General features: G+C 44.5%; 1 protein-coding gene and 1 pseudogene across 2 annotated transcripts; both read left to right on the top strand.

Annotated features, from left to right (window-relative positions):
* Window positions 1–2,213: 2,213 nt before the first annotated feature.
* LOC102715115 (thiamine pyrophosphokinase 3-like) lies at window positions 2,214–6,086 on the top strand. The gene is made up of 6 exons (XM_006655181.3): window positions 2,214–2,504; window positions 2,633–2,738; window positions 3,850–3,922; window positions 5,213–5,314; window positions 5,392–5,641; window positions 5,725–6,086. The coding sequence occupies exons 1-6, from the start codon at window positions 2,321–2,323 to the stop codon at window positions 5,847–5,849; spliced, it is 840 nt and encodes a 279-aa protein (XP_006655244.1). The 5' UTR covers window positions 2,214–2,320; the 3' UTR covers window positions 5,850–6,086.
* A 3,828-nt stretch (window positions 6,087–9,914) lies between these two features.
* Window positions 9,915–15,030, top strand: LOC102704520 (annotated as a pseudogene). The gene is made up of 4 exons (XR_005811867.1): window positions 9,915–10,253; window positions 13,643–13,750; window positions 13,838–14,094; window positions 14,169–15,030. The product of XR_005811867.1 is annotated as an uncharacterized LOC102704520 (transcript).
* Window positions 15,031–15,850: the final 820 nt, after the last annotated feature.

Raw genomic sequence — 15,850 nt, 5'->3', positions numbered from 1 at the left:
CAATAAGTGTGGGTTTTAATAATTCTGTCAGAAGGAGGCTTCTCACCTCGATCTATCCACGAGTTGCTTTACAAACTCTAGCAGAAAAATTAAATTTTGGGATTTAGTAAACAACTTGTACATTATTAGTTTCATCTTACATCCAAAATATCAAATAAAATTTTCTCAAAACCAACCGTTGACCAAGTCTTATGGTTAACGAACCTTCTCGACTTTAGGTTCGGTCCTCTCAACTAGCCAACCCAAACTTAGCCTTCTCCGACCCAAAGTCATCCTTCACATCCCTAACTTGTCCATTCTGGCCCTATGGTGCTACATAACACCCTAGGTCACATAGACTTGTTCCCAAACCACGAAGCTTGTCGTCATCCCAAAGGACTCTCGTAATAGTTTCAATCATGGAACCAATTTCTCCAAACACATTTTTAAAATAAATCTATGCTAAGGAAACCATCTTAAATTTATCATTGACCATGGACATGAATGTTCGAATAGTTCAATTAAACCTCTATAGAGACAATATGCTTTTACCAGAAGACATGAAGCTAACATTGGTATTGGCTGGTACCAGAAGTTCATGAGAAGGCATTTCCTTGGTAAATCCAAGAACATCTTAGGTCACATAGTCAGGTTAATCTCTCAAACCAAGCATTAGGCCAATCTCAGGTCCTCGTCTACTTTGGATCCGATGTATGGCTCCCAACCACATCTCACGGTTAAGACAAACTACCATCTCAGATAAAATATGTTTTTCCAATCATCCTTGTATTCCATGACGATTGACATACAAGACACCCATGGACCAACGAGTTACTTATCTAGAGGCATCTCATGCCACTCATATGGTCGTATTGTAAAAATGCTCGGATGCAAATCCGAAAGAAAACGATCCTTATGTCTGACCATGAAACCAAACCATACATTAGAGGATTTGCACCGCAGATTTTTTCCATAGAACTTTTTTCTTTTCCAAAAGCCATATGCTCGCCAAGTGGGGTTTTGTAAACGTTTCCCAACCCAAGTTTTCCATATCGAAAATCAAGTGGAAACATATGGTGTTTGATGGACACCATGCCCAAAGAGCAGAGGTATCGTGGTAGCACCATGGTGGAGCGAAAATGGTTTGCTTTTTCAGATTCCTACAGGAAATATTGCAACTTATAAATCAGTTCACTAGTCACGTGCTTGTAGAACAAGGTCAATCAAATTAACGAGTACGCTACACATGCAATTTGAAAAAAAACATTTTTTAAATTTAGGAGCAATTTGATCAAAGGGTAGCTTGCCTTGTTCCTTAACTGACAAGAAAATTTTGTTTTGTTGGTTGACGAGAAACTTTCTAGAAAATCCTAGTCTTCAGTTGACAAGAAACCTTCCGGACATCTAGGTCCTAGGTAGACAAGAAAATTGTCCATAAATCCTGTGATCATCGATTAATCGCAAAAGAGAAATAATACACTAAGAACCTAAAGGAAAGTACTTTTATTAATAAGTAAAAGTGACATAGGATAGATCTTGTTTTTTTTAGAATAGTTATGGAAATTGAACGGAAGGAATCAAGAGTTACAATTAAAAAGTTATGGTTCCTAGAAGATTAATTGAATTTCTAAATTAGGGTAAGATGATTATTATTATATATTGGAAATAGAATAACCCATAGAATATGACTGATAGGTGGAGTCAGGGATGTATAGTGACTCATGGAAAGAGGGGAATCTAGGGAAACCGATTAATGGGATAAAGATTTGTTATAGGGAAATATTATCTAAAGAAAGAAAACACTTAGGGATCATTATTTGGCTTCAACACACGAAAAAGTCAAACGAGATATTTTTAAACGAAAAATAATTTATGAATAAAAAATATTATATAAGTATTTTTAGTGATCTAACAACAAATACTTAAAAATAAATTACGTTGAAAAAGCTTAAAATTACTCTAAATCTAAATTTAAAAATTTAATTTTTTTAGCTTATAAATACCAGTAGAAACGGAAAAAATGATTGTTATATATATTTTCGAAGGAGGAGGGGGAGTAAACAGGGAGGCTGGGAAAGTAAATTAAATACGACACGTGAGAGGCCGCAATTTGAACCTAGAGACGTTAAATGGCGTGGATCCCCACTGCGGACCCCCGGAAGCTCACACAAGTCAGCGATAGATACCACCATTCTCCACCGTGAGAGTTGAGACCACACCAAACAAAACCCGACTTTTTCAAAACACGCACCAACCAAACAACCCCAAAATCTCACAAAATCAATCGCGCTTTGACGCCAAGAAGGCCAAGGGTGGAAGAACATCGCCCTCCCCCTCGCCCATGGCCACCACTGCCCCTGCTCCTGCGCCGGCGCCCAGGCCGGCCATGTCACACTCCTCCGCCTTCCTCCTCCCCGCGTCGTCGTCGTCGGCGGCGGCGGCGGCACCCGACGGCGCCGCCTCGTACGTGCTCGTCGTCCTCAACCAACCGCTGCCCCGCTTCGCGCCGCTCCTCTGGGACCGCGGTGAGGAAAATGCGCCGGCCTCTCCTCCCCGGTCTCTCTCTCTCTCTCTCTCTCTCTCTCTGCGCCCTCGATGCTGACGTGGGCGCCTCTGTCTTCCTTTCTCTCTCTGTGTCTCTTTGTGTGTGCAGCGCAGGTGCGGGTGTGCGCGGACGGTGGCGCCAACCGCCTGTTCGACGGCATGCCGAAGCTGTTCGGAGTCGACGGGAAGGACGCCGAGGAGGAGGCTCGCCGCAGGTAAACGCGCTTCGCTTTTCCCTTGGATTGGATGGACACCACGCGTGTTCCGGTGCCCCTCTGTCCTTGCAGTGTTCGTCCTGGATCCTTGTCGCGTCGGGGGGCAGAAGCACGCGCTGCCAGCCAGACAAGTCAGCGCTGTTTAGTCCACGAAAACAAAATTTTTAAGTGTCACGTGGCATGTTTGCCTACACGTGATCAGGCCCTGATCAGCTTGTCCATCTCTTATCTGTGCGATGCTGCGGACGAGAATCACCAATGGAGTATTTTGAGGCGCCGGCGTGCGTTCGTTTCAGAAGCTGGATTCTCGAAGATGGGCGCAGGGACTATGCAAATGCATTAACAGATAAAACTTAAGTTTTCATTTTTGGGAAGACTTTGCGATGCAGTTCCTGTGGGCGGTCAATGCATGTCTCTGTCTGGTACTCTGGTTGCTCCCTGCTGTGCATGCCCACTATGTGCTTGATGGAATGCCTTCTTTGTGCTTACCTCATGGTAAAACTTTACTACATGAGTTGAGTTACATGCTTTTGTGTATACTCTACTCTCGTGGAAAAGGTGTAGAGCTACTAGTTGAGATGGTGCGCACTTAAGAATCCAGTCATAGGAGCAAGCAGCATTTCTCATTGTGCGGTGACGCGCTTAAAGAAACGAGGATTCAGTCGTAGGATCAAACAAACCGTCTTTCTCCATATTGTGCAAAGAACAAACTGGATTGCTCTGGTCTGAGATTGGGTGGCACAGATTCAGTGGATGTGCCACAAGTTACCTAATCCCATCTTGATGGCTGTTGGGTACACCAAAGGCCTTTTCCTAGTACAACTGTAACTGGCAAGTGGTTATTGTTGTATGCTACTAGAACTTTTAGCTTACTGGTTGAGGTGCAGTGGCAGCAGAACTAGTGGTTCATGGCGTCATGCGTTAACCTAGTAGTAATTATTTATTGTATTATCAAGGAATGTCCTTGAGGTATAAGAAGTTTTATTTTGTTTTATAGTGAGTTTCTTATATCCATCCAGACAAAGGTTGAACCAGAATCCTTCTTATGTTCCAAATTGTCACGAGGAACGGAGTTTGAGAGCTGATCAGAAGTTGTTCCTTTTTTGTGCAGATACAAACCAGATGTAATCTTAGGTGATCTGGACTCGATTCGACAAGAAGTGAAGGAATACTATTCCGATATGGTAAAGTAATAAAGCATGGTCAATGTAGTCAAGATTAATTAAAACTAGATGTAATTAGATTGGAATATGGGCTCTATGTGCAACCAATCATAAGCTATTTTATATTTTCCATTCATTATTACTTAGTAAAAACATGCATACATCAATCATACTATTATATAGCAATACTATTTTCAACTATCCTGCATAACTTTCCGCAAGTTGAATAATTTTTATGTTCTCTAGGAATCTCACGTGCCTTTAGTGTATTGATATCTGTACCTCTGGTTTCCAAATAGTTCTTTACATATTTTTTTAATCAGACGAGAAGAAGATAGTTCCAAACCATGACACATTGGGAATGGCTAGTGTTGACTGGTCAGAAGCCTAATAAACAATGAATCTATTGTAGCAATGAGAATAACCAAATGACTATAACAGCTTATCGAAACAGATGACTGACACAAGTGAACTAAGGCCATGTTTAATTCCCAAAATTTTTCTCTAAAAACATCACATTAATTTTTTGTACACCTAAATAAAACATTAAACATAGATGAATCAAAAAAACTAATTACACAGTTATGAAAGAAATCTTGAGACGAATCTTTTGAGCCTAATTAGTCTATAATTAGCCATAAGTGCTATAGTAACCAACATGTGCTAATGATGGATTAATTAGTCTTAAAAGATTCGTCTCGCGGTTTCTAGGCTAGCCGTGAAATTCTTTTTTCATTCGTGTCCGAAAAATCCCTTCTGACATCCGGTCAAATATTTGACGTGACACTTCTCCCAAAAATTTTCTTAATCTAAACACCACCTAAATGGAAGCCATATTTCTGATTATTTTATAATGGCACATCATGGCATTTGCATTTTTACAAGAAGTGCCAAAGTGTTTACATGCTGTTTGAGCATTCAAGCTGGTTTATTCTTTGTTTCAGTATAGTTTTTCTGGTAGGAACAAAAGAACAGCGTTAAGAATTGTCTTAAATTATTTAAGAACTTTTAGTTTTGTTCTTATAGTAGTATCTAATATAAGTCTGCTGCTTGTAGTAGTATCTACTATAGGATAGGGCTCACACTACCAGGGTAGTATCTATTTTAATAACAAACTTGCTGATACCCATATCTTTCACGTCTTTTATTTCTTCTGTAATGCACGAGATATGAAGATCATGCAAATATGTATATTGATATGTTTCATCGCTTCAATTATTGATTGACAGAAAATATTTTGACATAGGATGTCATAAAATTTTATTTAGTTCTGATGTATATCTGATGAACCAATGTTCTTGAGAATGCCAGGGCACCGCAATCGTCGATGAGTCACATGACCAGGACACAACCGATTTACACAAATGTGTAGCTTTTGTAACCGAGAATCTGGCCATCCCCAACAAATCTAATGTAAACTTCTGAACGTGGTGCCTTCGCCCACCATCTTCAATCTTCACAAGATTTACTGCCATGTCTTTTACCTGCAGCTATGTATACTTGTCCTTGGGGCCCTTGGTGGAAGGTTTGATCACGAGATGGGAAACATCAATGTGCTTCATGTCTTTCCAAACAACAGGATCATACTCCTGTCAGATGATTGCTTGATATTTCTGCTGCCAAAAACACACGCTCATAACATCCACATTGAACATTCTATTGAGGGTCCTCACTGTGGATTGGTTCCCATCGGCGCGCCTTCGACTACCACCACAACCAATGGCCTCCGATGGAATTTAGGTAAGCCTCCCACTTCAAATGAATCGAAACCAATTCAATATCAACAGCTAAATTGGTGCTTAATCTGCAAATTTCATCTCCAGATAATGACAGGATGAACTTTGGTGGACTTATTAGCACATCAAACATTGTGGAAGAGGAGAGTGTTTGTGTTACAGTCATCTCAGATTCTGACCTGATCTGGACAATATCGCTCCGGCATGTTTAGCAGGATTGTACCATACTGTTCCAAATTTGTACCGTATATTTTACGTCGTTGAGTTGTACCTCTTGTAGAACAGCGAAATCATCCATTGCATTTGATGCCACTATAAACGTGGTGAAATGTTAATATGTAATTTGAGGATTTGGCATATCTTATATACGTATATTTGTACTGTAATTGCACAAAAATATTTATGAAGACGTTACCAAATTCTTGTGATGTAAAGAACCACTTGTTATTTGTTAAGCACAGTTCAGTTTATCGTATATTTTTTGTTTACATTCAAATTCAAGACTGACAACACATGGTAAGAGTGAGGCACGGAGCAAGAAAACCATGTCAATGATACAGTGTCAAGTTATGGTTGTTCTGCTACACCTTGCATTGCAGTCAATAAGAGGAATATTCACTGATCCTAGAAAGGTTTTTTTTTCGTGATAGTTTAATTCAAATTCGATGTTAATTCAACTGGTTCTAAGTAGTTGTTCTGACAAAAATGAAAATAAGCAAGTGATTTATTCTTTTTATCACCATAAGCAATGATTTCAGTAAGCAAGATGCCTCAGAATCCACTCTTCCGGCGCTCAACTGGAAACGTATGCTACTTCTCTGCTTATTTGCGACTGAATACACATAAACCCCATTTGGTTGGGCTCCGGATCAATCCCAGGAGTAAAGTTAAGGAACAAGGTAAATTAATGTCGTTTCACTATCGTAGTATATTTGTTTGGAACGACCCAACAGCTCAATTCATTGTAACCTCCGGTTCAAAAATAAGGTCGTTATTGTCTATTCTAACTTGTTCCAAAATAAGTTTATTTATGAAAGTATGAAATAAATACAGAATAATTGTATTAGGATTTGATAAGGTAAGAGTATTTTATTTTTTTTAGTTTTGTATTGGTACGAATGTGATAAGTGAAAATAATGTTATTCATAATAGAGAGAGTATTATTTAGATGTAAAAACTATTTGGTACTACTTTGACTTGTTTAAATATCAGATGTGGCAAACGGGCCACCTCCACTGTCGCACCGAAACATGCATGCCATGCTGCATTTTGTAAACATGGAGTGTCGCGTTGGGAGCCAATGGCTTGAGCGCCATGTTCATGGCAATGTCGACCGACACTCGGAGGGGACTGGGAGCCCCCGCCGCCGCCTACGGTCGTCGATCCGCGCCGGCCAAGCCCCGCCGGTGCCCACTCGGTGAGGGTGAGGAAAGGTGAAAGATATTGAGAGAGGGTTTTATAAAGATATGGTCTTACTTTATGCAACATGTATTGTATGAGGTGTGTTTTTTTGAAGAGATTTTATCTACCTAGCATATTATGGTGTATACTTCACTGTAAATGCCCTAAGTGCCAATGGGTTTGCGTGGCGTGGAGCCTCAGCCCAACATGGCGGAGAGAGAGTGTCCCACGCTCTTTTTCACCCAGTTTGCAGAGCTCTGTGCACCCTCACGAAGCATCACGTGCCTTTGCCTCGAGAGCGGCGAAGAACCGACTAGACCGACGCACCGGGAGAGCTCGCAGCCCCGTCGTCGTCCTCACGAACACTGTGCATCGTCCTCGTGAGCTTTGGCCCTCCAGCGCGCCCCCACGCCAGCCGCGCGCCGATGTCTGCCACCCGCCGAGCTCCAGCGCGCCCCGACGCCAACCGTGCTCCGGCGTCCGCCACCCTCCGGTGCGGTCGACTGCCCACTGAGCTCCGACGGGCTCCCCAACGCCCGTCGTGCTCCGCCGCTCTCCGATGTGGTCCGCCGCTCGCCGCCCGCCGGCCACCACCTTCCGTCGTGGTCGCTGTCCCGAGCGCCGGCCTGAATCTGAAGAAGGTGAAAGAGAGATAAAAGGCAGCTGCTAGGTGAGAGAGGAGGGATCTGTGGGAAGAGTGAGGAGGGAGAGGGAGTAGTAGGTTCTATTTAAAGTTCAATTTTAAGTAGCCTGTGCTGTGAAACAGGTGGTTCTTGACTCTTGAAGTGTTTTCATGGCATATGGGGAGCCCTAAGCACCCCTGCAACACATCTTCCACGATACAAGCCAACTCATCTCTGATCATGTTTGGTTGGTGGATGAATGAGATGGGTTGGACTCATGAGAGAAATATTCTTCTCAGATTCAGGTCTAACCCATCCCACCAAAACAGTGAGACGGATCCGTCCCAGGACGACCACGACGTATAGAGGAGTGTTCATTTTATTTAATAAATTTATTTAAAATATATTATTGGTATAAATATATATTCAATTAATTTAGGTTATTAATATATTAATTATAGTATGTAATATTTTATTTTGGATATAAGAGGTAACCTTTATCCCATCTCATCTCGTCAACCAAACAAAAAACAGGTCCAACTCATCCCATCTCATCCCTTCCACCAAACAAAAAACAGGGTCCAACCCATCCATCCAACCAAACAAAAAAATAAAATCAACTCGTCCTACAATCCAGGGATGGAGTCAACCCAACCCACCTTGTCCACGAACCAAACGCATCCTAAGAGCAACTCCAACAGTTACCCAAATCAAGTTTCCCAAATCTGCTGTTTTAGCAAGTTTGTAAACAATATGGAAAAGAGAAAATTGTTTTATCTCTAACAGTTAGGGATATTTAACTTGCCAAAATAGATTAACATCAAAACGGTTGAAAGTCGAGGGAGATCAGAGATTGCCGTCTCTGTTGTCGCTCTCGTCGCCCCAAGCAGTGGCAGCCGCGACGTCCCTCCTGTGCCGGCCGCGTTGCGCCACCCGTGCCCCCGCGCCGCGCCGGCCCTTCAGCGCCACCCCACGATGCCACCGCCCCCGCGATGCCCCGTCCCGCGCTGCCGGTAGTGTTTAGATTGCACTTCTCTAAGAAATGGAGCATGAATGAGCAAATAATATATCAGAACTAATCAACCAAAAAACAAAAAGAAACTTCAGTTTTATGAAATCTTTTCATAGATCACTGGAAGAACATAGGTCAATGCCCAAGATGACAAATCGGATCGCAGCTCACAAGCACCAAACGCTCTATCGATCGAAATACGAAAGATTGGATGGAAGATGCAAACTTTGCCTGCACTTGAGTTGTATTGCACTGATAGAGAAAATGAGAACTAATGATGTTGACATAGTGTACAGTATCTAGATAATCCAGGTGCCACAAAGATTTGATCTTGGTTGAAAACCTCCTCGTGACCACGAATCAAGCGTCACGAGAAAGCCTGAAACTTTCTCCCCTAAACTGAAAAGTAAAAAAGAAGCAAAAGCAAGCACACTTCACACTAGGCCTCAAGGCAGCTCACCTTCCTGTGGTTCTCGACGAGGAGCGGCATCTTGCCTTGCGCTTGGGCACGCAGATGGCGCGGAGGCCGACGAGATCCGGGTCCTCGACGACCTCAATGTTGGACGCCGCCTCCTCGACGACGTTGGACGACTGGTTGGAGCCGGAGCCGGTGGCAGGCGATCCGTCATTCCTCATCATCGCCACGGTGGCGGTGTAGCCGGCCGTGAAGGTGGCGTGCGGCGGAGGGGCTTGAACCGTCGGACGAGCGAGCGCAGGACGGACGAGCTGGCGCGGGGCGAACGGGTGCCGGGGCGTTGGGGCGCCAGACGAGCGGGCGAGCGAGCGAGCGGGCGTCGATGCAGAGGGGCCGATGGTGGCCGGGAACGGGTCTCTGCGGCGGCGGGACGCCGGGCGGTGGCGGCTCGGCTACTGGACGGCAACCAGGGCGACGGGACAGCAACGCCGGGACTCCACGGAAAAGAAAAACGTCGTAGGTGAAATTTCCAGGTGGAGACGCCCAAAGAAACCTACATCTTACTTTAAGTGAAATTGGGACTTCCATATATACGCGTAAACGAGAGGATATGATAAATTGCTAAAATTTAAAAAACTGTTGGAGACAGTTTTTTTACAATTTAAAATTTTAAAAGAACAGAGATAGTAATAGAGAGTTGTTGGAATTTTGCAACTTGGGAACGCACCCATAGACCATAGTACAGTCGCCTCCGCCCGCGTCGGCGAGTGAGCGTCGTGTCATTGACAGATGGGCCCGGCTAGCTAACGGGCGGCCTCTTCTCCGAAATCTCCGCGAGACTCGAAAAAAAAAAAAGGAGAAAATGTGACCTCCGCTTCCGCTCATCCTCTCCCGCCCCAAACCCTAGCAGCCAGCGAGAATGGGGCAGCAGCCGCTCAAGCACGACCGCTCGCACGGCAAGGTGGACGCGTGGGTGACCCCGAAGAGACCGAGGAGCTCCCAGCGGCCATCGGCGCCGCTGAAGGAGCTCGCGACGCCGCTACGGCCCCCGCCCCTGCCCCCAAGCCGAGGTGTGACGATGCGACACCCGCGGCGAGGAAATCCTCGGCGTCCAGCGAGCCCGGTTCACGCGGCGACGCCCCCGGCAGCGACCTCGGGACGGAAGGTGGTTAGGCTCCTCCCCGTCCTCCTCTTTGCTGAGATGTTGCAGACCCCTGTATCTTGATTTTGATAGTCATCTTGGTGAGATGTCAGATTATCCTTTTCTTTTTGCAATAATCGATGCAAGTAGATGGTTGACGTGGAGTAATGCTAAAAATTTATTTGTTCCAACTAGTGCCGATTTTTCCAACCACTAGAGAATTTACACCACCATCTTTTTTGGCTTATGGTTACGGTAACAAGGGATGAAAGCGGTCGAACACGGTCGGAAAACATCTTAACCATTTTCTACTTCTACATTTAAAAACGAAAACGAAATAGGTAAAGCCGAATAAAAAAATGAACACGAACTTACGGAATATCGAGAATTTCGGAAACGAACCAATTCGAACAAAATTATGTCGAACACGGATGGTATACGAAAAAATAATACGGAATAATAAATCATCAGCACACAAATACATGTCTAGAACAATCAATTAAGTAGCAAGTAAATTAAGATATAATTATGACACCGGCTACAGTTTATTATCATCGTCGGTGTTAGGATCAATTTTTATGTTTTTTGCTTCTTCGGTGTTCTCCAAGTTCTCATCACCCTCCTTATTCTTTTCCTATGAATTTACGAAGTGAATAGAAATAAGATATCAGTATCATCCATGTTGTACCATTTTTAGATCAAAGAAGTTATTTTTTTTTAAAAAAAGTAAAGGGCAGCATACACCAATAATTTAGTGTACATCTGCATCAGCAACGGGTGGTCTCTCTTAATTTCGCTCATGAATGACTTGACGTTGCGCTGAGCCAGGCGCCTCGCCTTGGCCGTCACGACTCGCTGCCTCAGTGTGTCCATCTTCTCCTGCAAACGCGCCCCCTCCGCGCCCTCCATGACCCTCTTGATGCAGCCCTTGACGCCGTCCTGGCTCACTCTTCCGAGCCTGAGCCCGACCTCCCAGACCCTCGTGATGTATGCGCAGTTGATGAACTGGTCGCCGGCGACGGGTGATGGCCCAGCTCACAAGATCACACACACGTAGTTGTTTACACACACGGGAAAGAGGCTAACACGCAAATGCAAGGACACGCACAAGCACCAGACGCACACACAAGAATTTTTCCAGCGCTGCACACCAGCGGCTAAAGCGATGCACTCTCAATTCTCCACTTAATCACACACACTAAACACAAGCTGATCACACGGCTTAAATAGCCACACACGCACAACACGTTGGCGCACATCCGGCCACTCACTCCATCACTTAACCACCCACTAATCACTGCACGTCTCTATGCAGCAACAAACTTGACCGCTCCTAATCCCCACGATCACACTAATTAGCTGCACATGCACCACTGCCTAACAACTAATTCCTGCATACAAAGCTCACAGCCACTCGCACATGTTTGCATGCAAAACACCACTAAGCTAGTTGATCCTCTCTTCACGTCACCACGCATTTTGCTTGACTTGGCCGCTCCTCCAAGGCAAACACACACCTGCTGCATGCAGTCACTTGCATACAACTCATGGTTTCACTGATCATACTAACTCACAATGCACTCACGCACTTGCTCCCTACCACATGCACTAGGTAACACAACGACTCAGCAACTCAACTCGATAATAAAATGAAAACAAGATAAATCCTAACAACGGGGTAGCAGAACATGCGAACGGGTGGTCTCCGGAGCTCGACGCTGGAGCCACGGCCTAGGAAGGGTGGCCGCCAGAGCCACGGCCTGGACGCTAGAGCCACCGGAGCTAGACGCGGGAGGGAGGGCGCGGCCACGGCGTGGACGTCGGAGCCGTGGGAGCTGGTGCCGCGGGAGGGATGGCGCTGTCGCCGGAGCCGCGGGAAGGAGGGCACGACCGCCAGAGCCGTGGGAGCGAGGGCGCTGTCGCTGGAGCCGCGGAGGGAGGGGGTGGCCGCGGCCTAGACGCCGGAGCGGCGGGAGGTAGGGCGCGGCTGCCGGACCCGCGGGCCACCGGCGACCGGCGACGATGAGGAGGCCGCCGCCACCCGCGTGCCTAGCCTCGGTCTCCCTCTCGTGCCTCGGTTTGACGGTCTCCCTCTCCTGATGCCTGATGCGCTGTGCAGTTGGGATTTGGGGAGATAGGATTTTCCCAGTATGGGCTAGTATTGGGCTTGGGCTAGGAGTTGGTGGGTCAATTTCGGTTTTAACCGAATTTCAAATACAGAATATTCCGGATAAAATGTAGAAATATAGAAATCGGTCGAACAAGCATAAAACCATTTTTTCGTTTCGTTTTCGCATTCTGAATTTTGTGTTCCGTTTTTGAATTTTTAATATTCCGAATTTCAGTGAAAATACGAATTCGATCGGTTCAAATGTAGAAAACGGTTCGGGATATTTCCGTACCATTTTCATCCCTAATGGTAACAAAGCAAACTTTAAAATTTTAATTTAGGGTTGATTATGATGTTTTTTTATCGTAGTTTTTTCATTGTTTGCTTTTAAATTGCTAAAAACACACATATAAAAAAATTCATAAGTTATTTTTTATTTACAAATATACCGTTTGGTTTTTTTTGCTTCAAAACGCAAAAAAGATGACCCCTCTAGATTTTACTTCTAGTTAAGTAACACTAGCAATGCTGTTAGCACTGTAAAAAAGAAAGCGAAGAAATGTCTTTCTCGTCACTCCCTACCCCCAAAACCTAGCGTGAATGGGGGCAGCTGGGGCGCAAGCATGATTGCTCACATTGCGCACGAAGGTGAACGTGGGGTTGCCTTTGAGCTGAGGTGTGACAATATCAGATGAGCGGGAGGGAACTCCTCCGCATCCGATGATCCCGGGTTCCGAGGTTCACGCGACCGTGGCCCCAGCAGTGACCTTGCCTCTGACAATCAAGGGTCCTGAGCTACTTAGCTCAGTATTGAGCAATTACTTGAAATGCCTGGAGATGTATGCAGATTGCTGTACAGAGCCCTTGCTTGGATACCTAAACAATAATAGCTGTGACCTATTGCTTCAACTACCGTTCACCTTATTTCCCTTCCAACCTCGAGCTACAGTGTGCATACAGATTATTTGATCCACTGGCTCATTATTTTCTATAGCTATTATATTGGGCAACAAGCATTTATAGCATTTTCCTGTGCTGATATCCTTTTTCTTCAAATTCGGGTGCCATGGGAGGATGTAAAAAGGTGAATTGATTAATCTTGCCCTTAACTCAGGTCCAAATGCTTTGTTTTTTGTGACTTTTATCACTTGGTAAGTTGAAAAGTTGTATCTTTGCCTGATGGGGATTTATCCTGCCTGTATGAGCTTTCGTCAAAATACGCCTTTGTCACTTATTGAGTTAAAAAGCTGTATCTTTGTTTTTTTTTTGTGAAATGACCTTTTATGATTTGTGGAAACTGCAGAATCAGATGGCATTGGCTGCTCAACCCCTGACAGCACGAAAGCAATGCTTCAGCAGGATGATTATGAGAAAAGGGAGTACTCTCCGGGTGTGGTTCTTTCTAAGAGTGGTATGTTTTGGTTTTCTGGTTCTCTTTTTTTATATTCATCACATTTAGTGGCCTTACTGATCTTTGAAAATTCTTCTTTTTATGCAGGGGATTCTGCGGTGAAGATGGCATCAGCTTATGTAGACGACCTGCCTGCTGAAGATTTGAGGGACAATGAAGTAATCACTGTGGATAGTGAAGGCCCTAGCAAGCCTCTCCCATCAATTTCCCTTGTTCAAGATGAGGAAGCAGTACGGCTTGCCAGAACTTTTGTCAACGAGCAAGTCAAAGAGTTCATGGAAGGTGTCTCAGAGCCAGGAATCCTGCAGAGTCGTTTGTCGAAAATCACCTCATTCCTTGTTCAGGTGACCTTCCTAAGAATCCTTCTGCGTTGCCTAGCTAGGAAGCAACCCACATGTCAATTATCGTTCTTGTGCAGGCCACCTCTATAGCTGCTGTCCTCCATGATGAAATCCCTCGACAAATACGTGCACAAAGTGCTTTGGTGACCCAGGTTTCAGAGCTTGAGAAGCAGGTTGAGGAGCTGTCCAAGAAGCTATGTACTATTGAGGGGCTTGAGGGGACCAATGCACTATTGAAGGAGACCCAGGCTGCCATGCTGGAGGCACAATCAGACCGAGCGACTACCGTTGCTGCCATGAACAGCCTTGCTATGCGCATGGGAGCATCATTCGCTAGGCTGGGCACAATACTCGATCCCCCACCCAATGTGGTTGATTCTCTGGAGGAGAGCATTAAGCAGATGACAGCCCTGGTGTCTCTCCTCGTCCCTGTGTCTCACAGCCATGGCTCGAGTCTAGCCAGGAGCAGCCTGACGTCTGGGGTTGCGGCATTGCTATGTAGAGGACGGGGCATCAAGAGCCTGCGTGAGCCGTCGGGTATGGATACCCGTCAGTTTGTCCGCTCGCAGGGGCCTGAGTTCCACTCCCTGATCTCTCAAGTTGTTGACTCCATGGAGCAGCGGTTGGCCAAGACACTTGAAGGTGGTGGATGGAGAGATTCTAGAGCTACTGAAGAGTCAGGAAAACCAACAAACAACAATAAAGGAACAATGCCTGAACTGCATTAAGTTAATTACGATGCAGTTTCTTTTGATCTCATCTCTAGTAGTAGTATGAGATGAGATGGGCTGATGGTATCTGTTGTAGATGTAGGGTGTAGCTCAGTAGCTCGCTGACTGCCAGTGTAGTAGCATGTACGAGACCTGGCACTCTGGTTCGGTGACCTTGACTTAGGGCTTGTTTAGTTTCTAAATTTTTTTAAAAAACATCACATCGAATTTTTGGACACTTAAATAAAGCATTAAATATAGATAAACCAAAAAACTAATTACACAATTACGGAAGAAATCTTGAGACGAATCTTTTGAGCCTAATTAGTCCATGATTAGCTATAAATGCTACAATAACAAACATGTGCTAATGACGGATTAATTAGGTTCAAAAAATTCGTCTCGCGGTTTTCAGGCTAGCCATGAAATTCGTTTTTTCATTCGTGTCCAAAAACCCTTCCAACATCCGCTCAAACATTTGATATGACGCTTCTCCCAAAATTTTTCTCAATCTAAACACCACCTTACCTTATCTATAACCTATCCTATCTATGAAGTCATGCAGCCTGACTTGTTTACATATCGATGCTTCTCTTGTCTAATCCATGCATTCATCATCTATCGGTGTCAAATGTTCTATGGAATGCTCAGAAAGCTGCTGTTCTTCTCCTGTTTTCCAATTGCACTAATCTCGTAGCAGCTAATCTACCATTACTCAGTTTTTGTGGTTTTGTCTATCTGCTTCTTGGATGAGCTGAAAGAATGACGCAGAAATCTACTACCAGGTGATTTCAGGTTATAAGATATTTTAGTTTTTTTCCTATATTCATATGGATACTAATAAATCTAGACATATATATTACACATATACGTTGGCTCATAGATAAATATAGAAAAAAAAACCCAAAAAGGGATATGACAGTCAAGCCTTTCCGGCTTCTCTGTAAATCTTCCGGAAGATTTTTATCAAATGTATACTGCCTTTAGTTGGAGACTTTCCTAACAGATTAACAGTACAACGACTGAAGCAGCTGTGTTCCTGTGTTGGT

This window comes from Oryza brachyantha, chromosome 5, assembly GCF_000231095.2.
Source record: "Oryza brachyantha chromosome 5, ObraRS2, whole genome shotgun sequence".
In the NCBI taxonomy this organism is placed as follows: domain Eukaryota; kingdom Viridiplantae; phylum Streptophyta; class Magnoliopsida; order Poales; family Poaceae; genus Oryza; species Oryza brachyantha.
The sequence above is the reverse complement of the archived record's forward strand: the minus strand, read 5'-3'. Positions and strand labels throughout refer to the sequence as shown.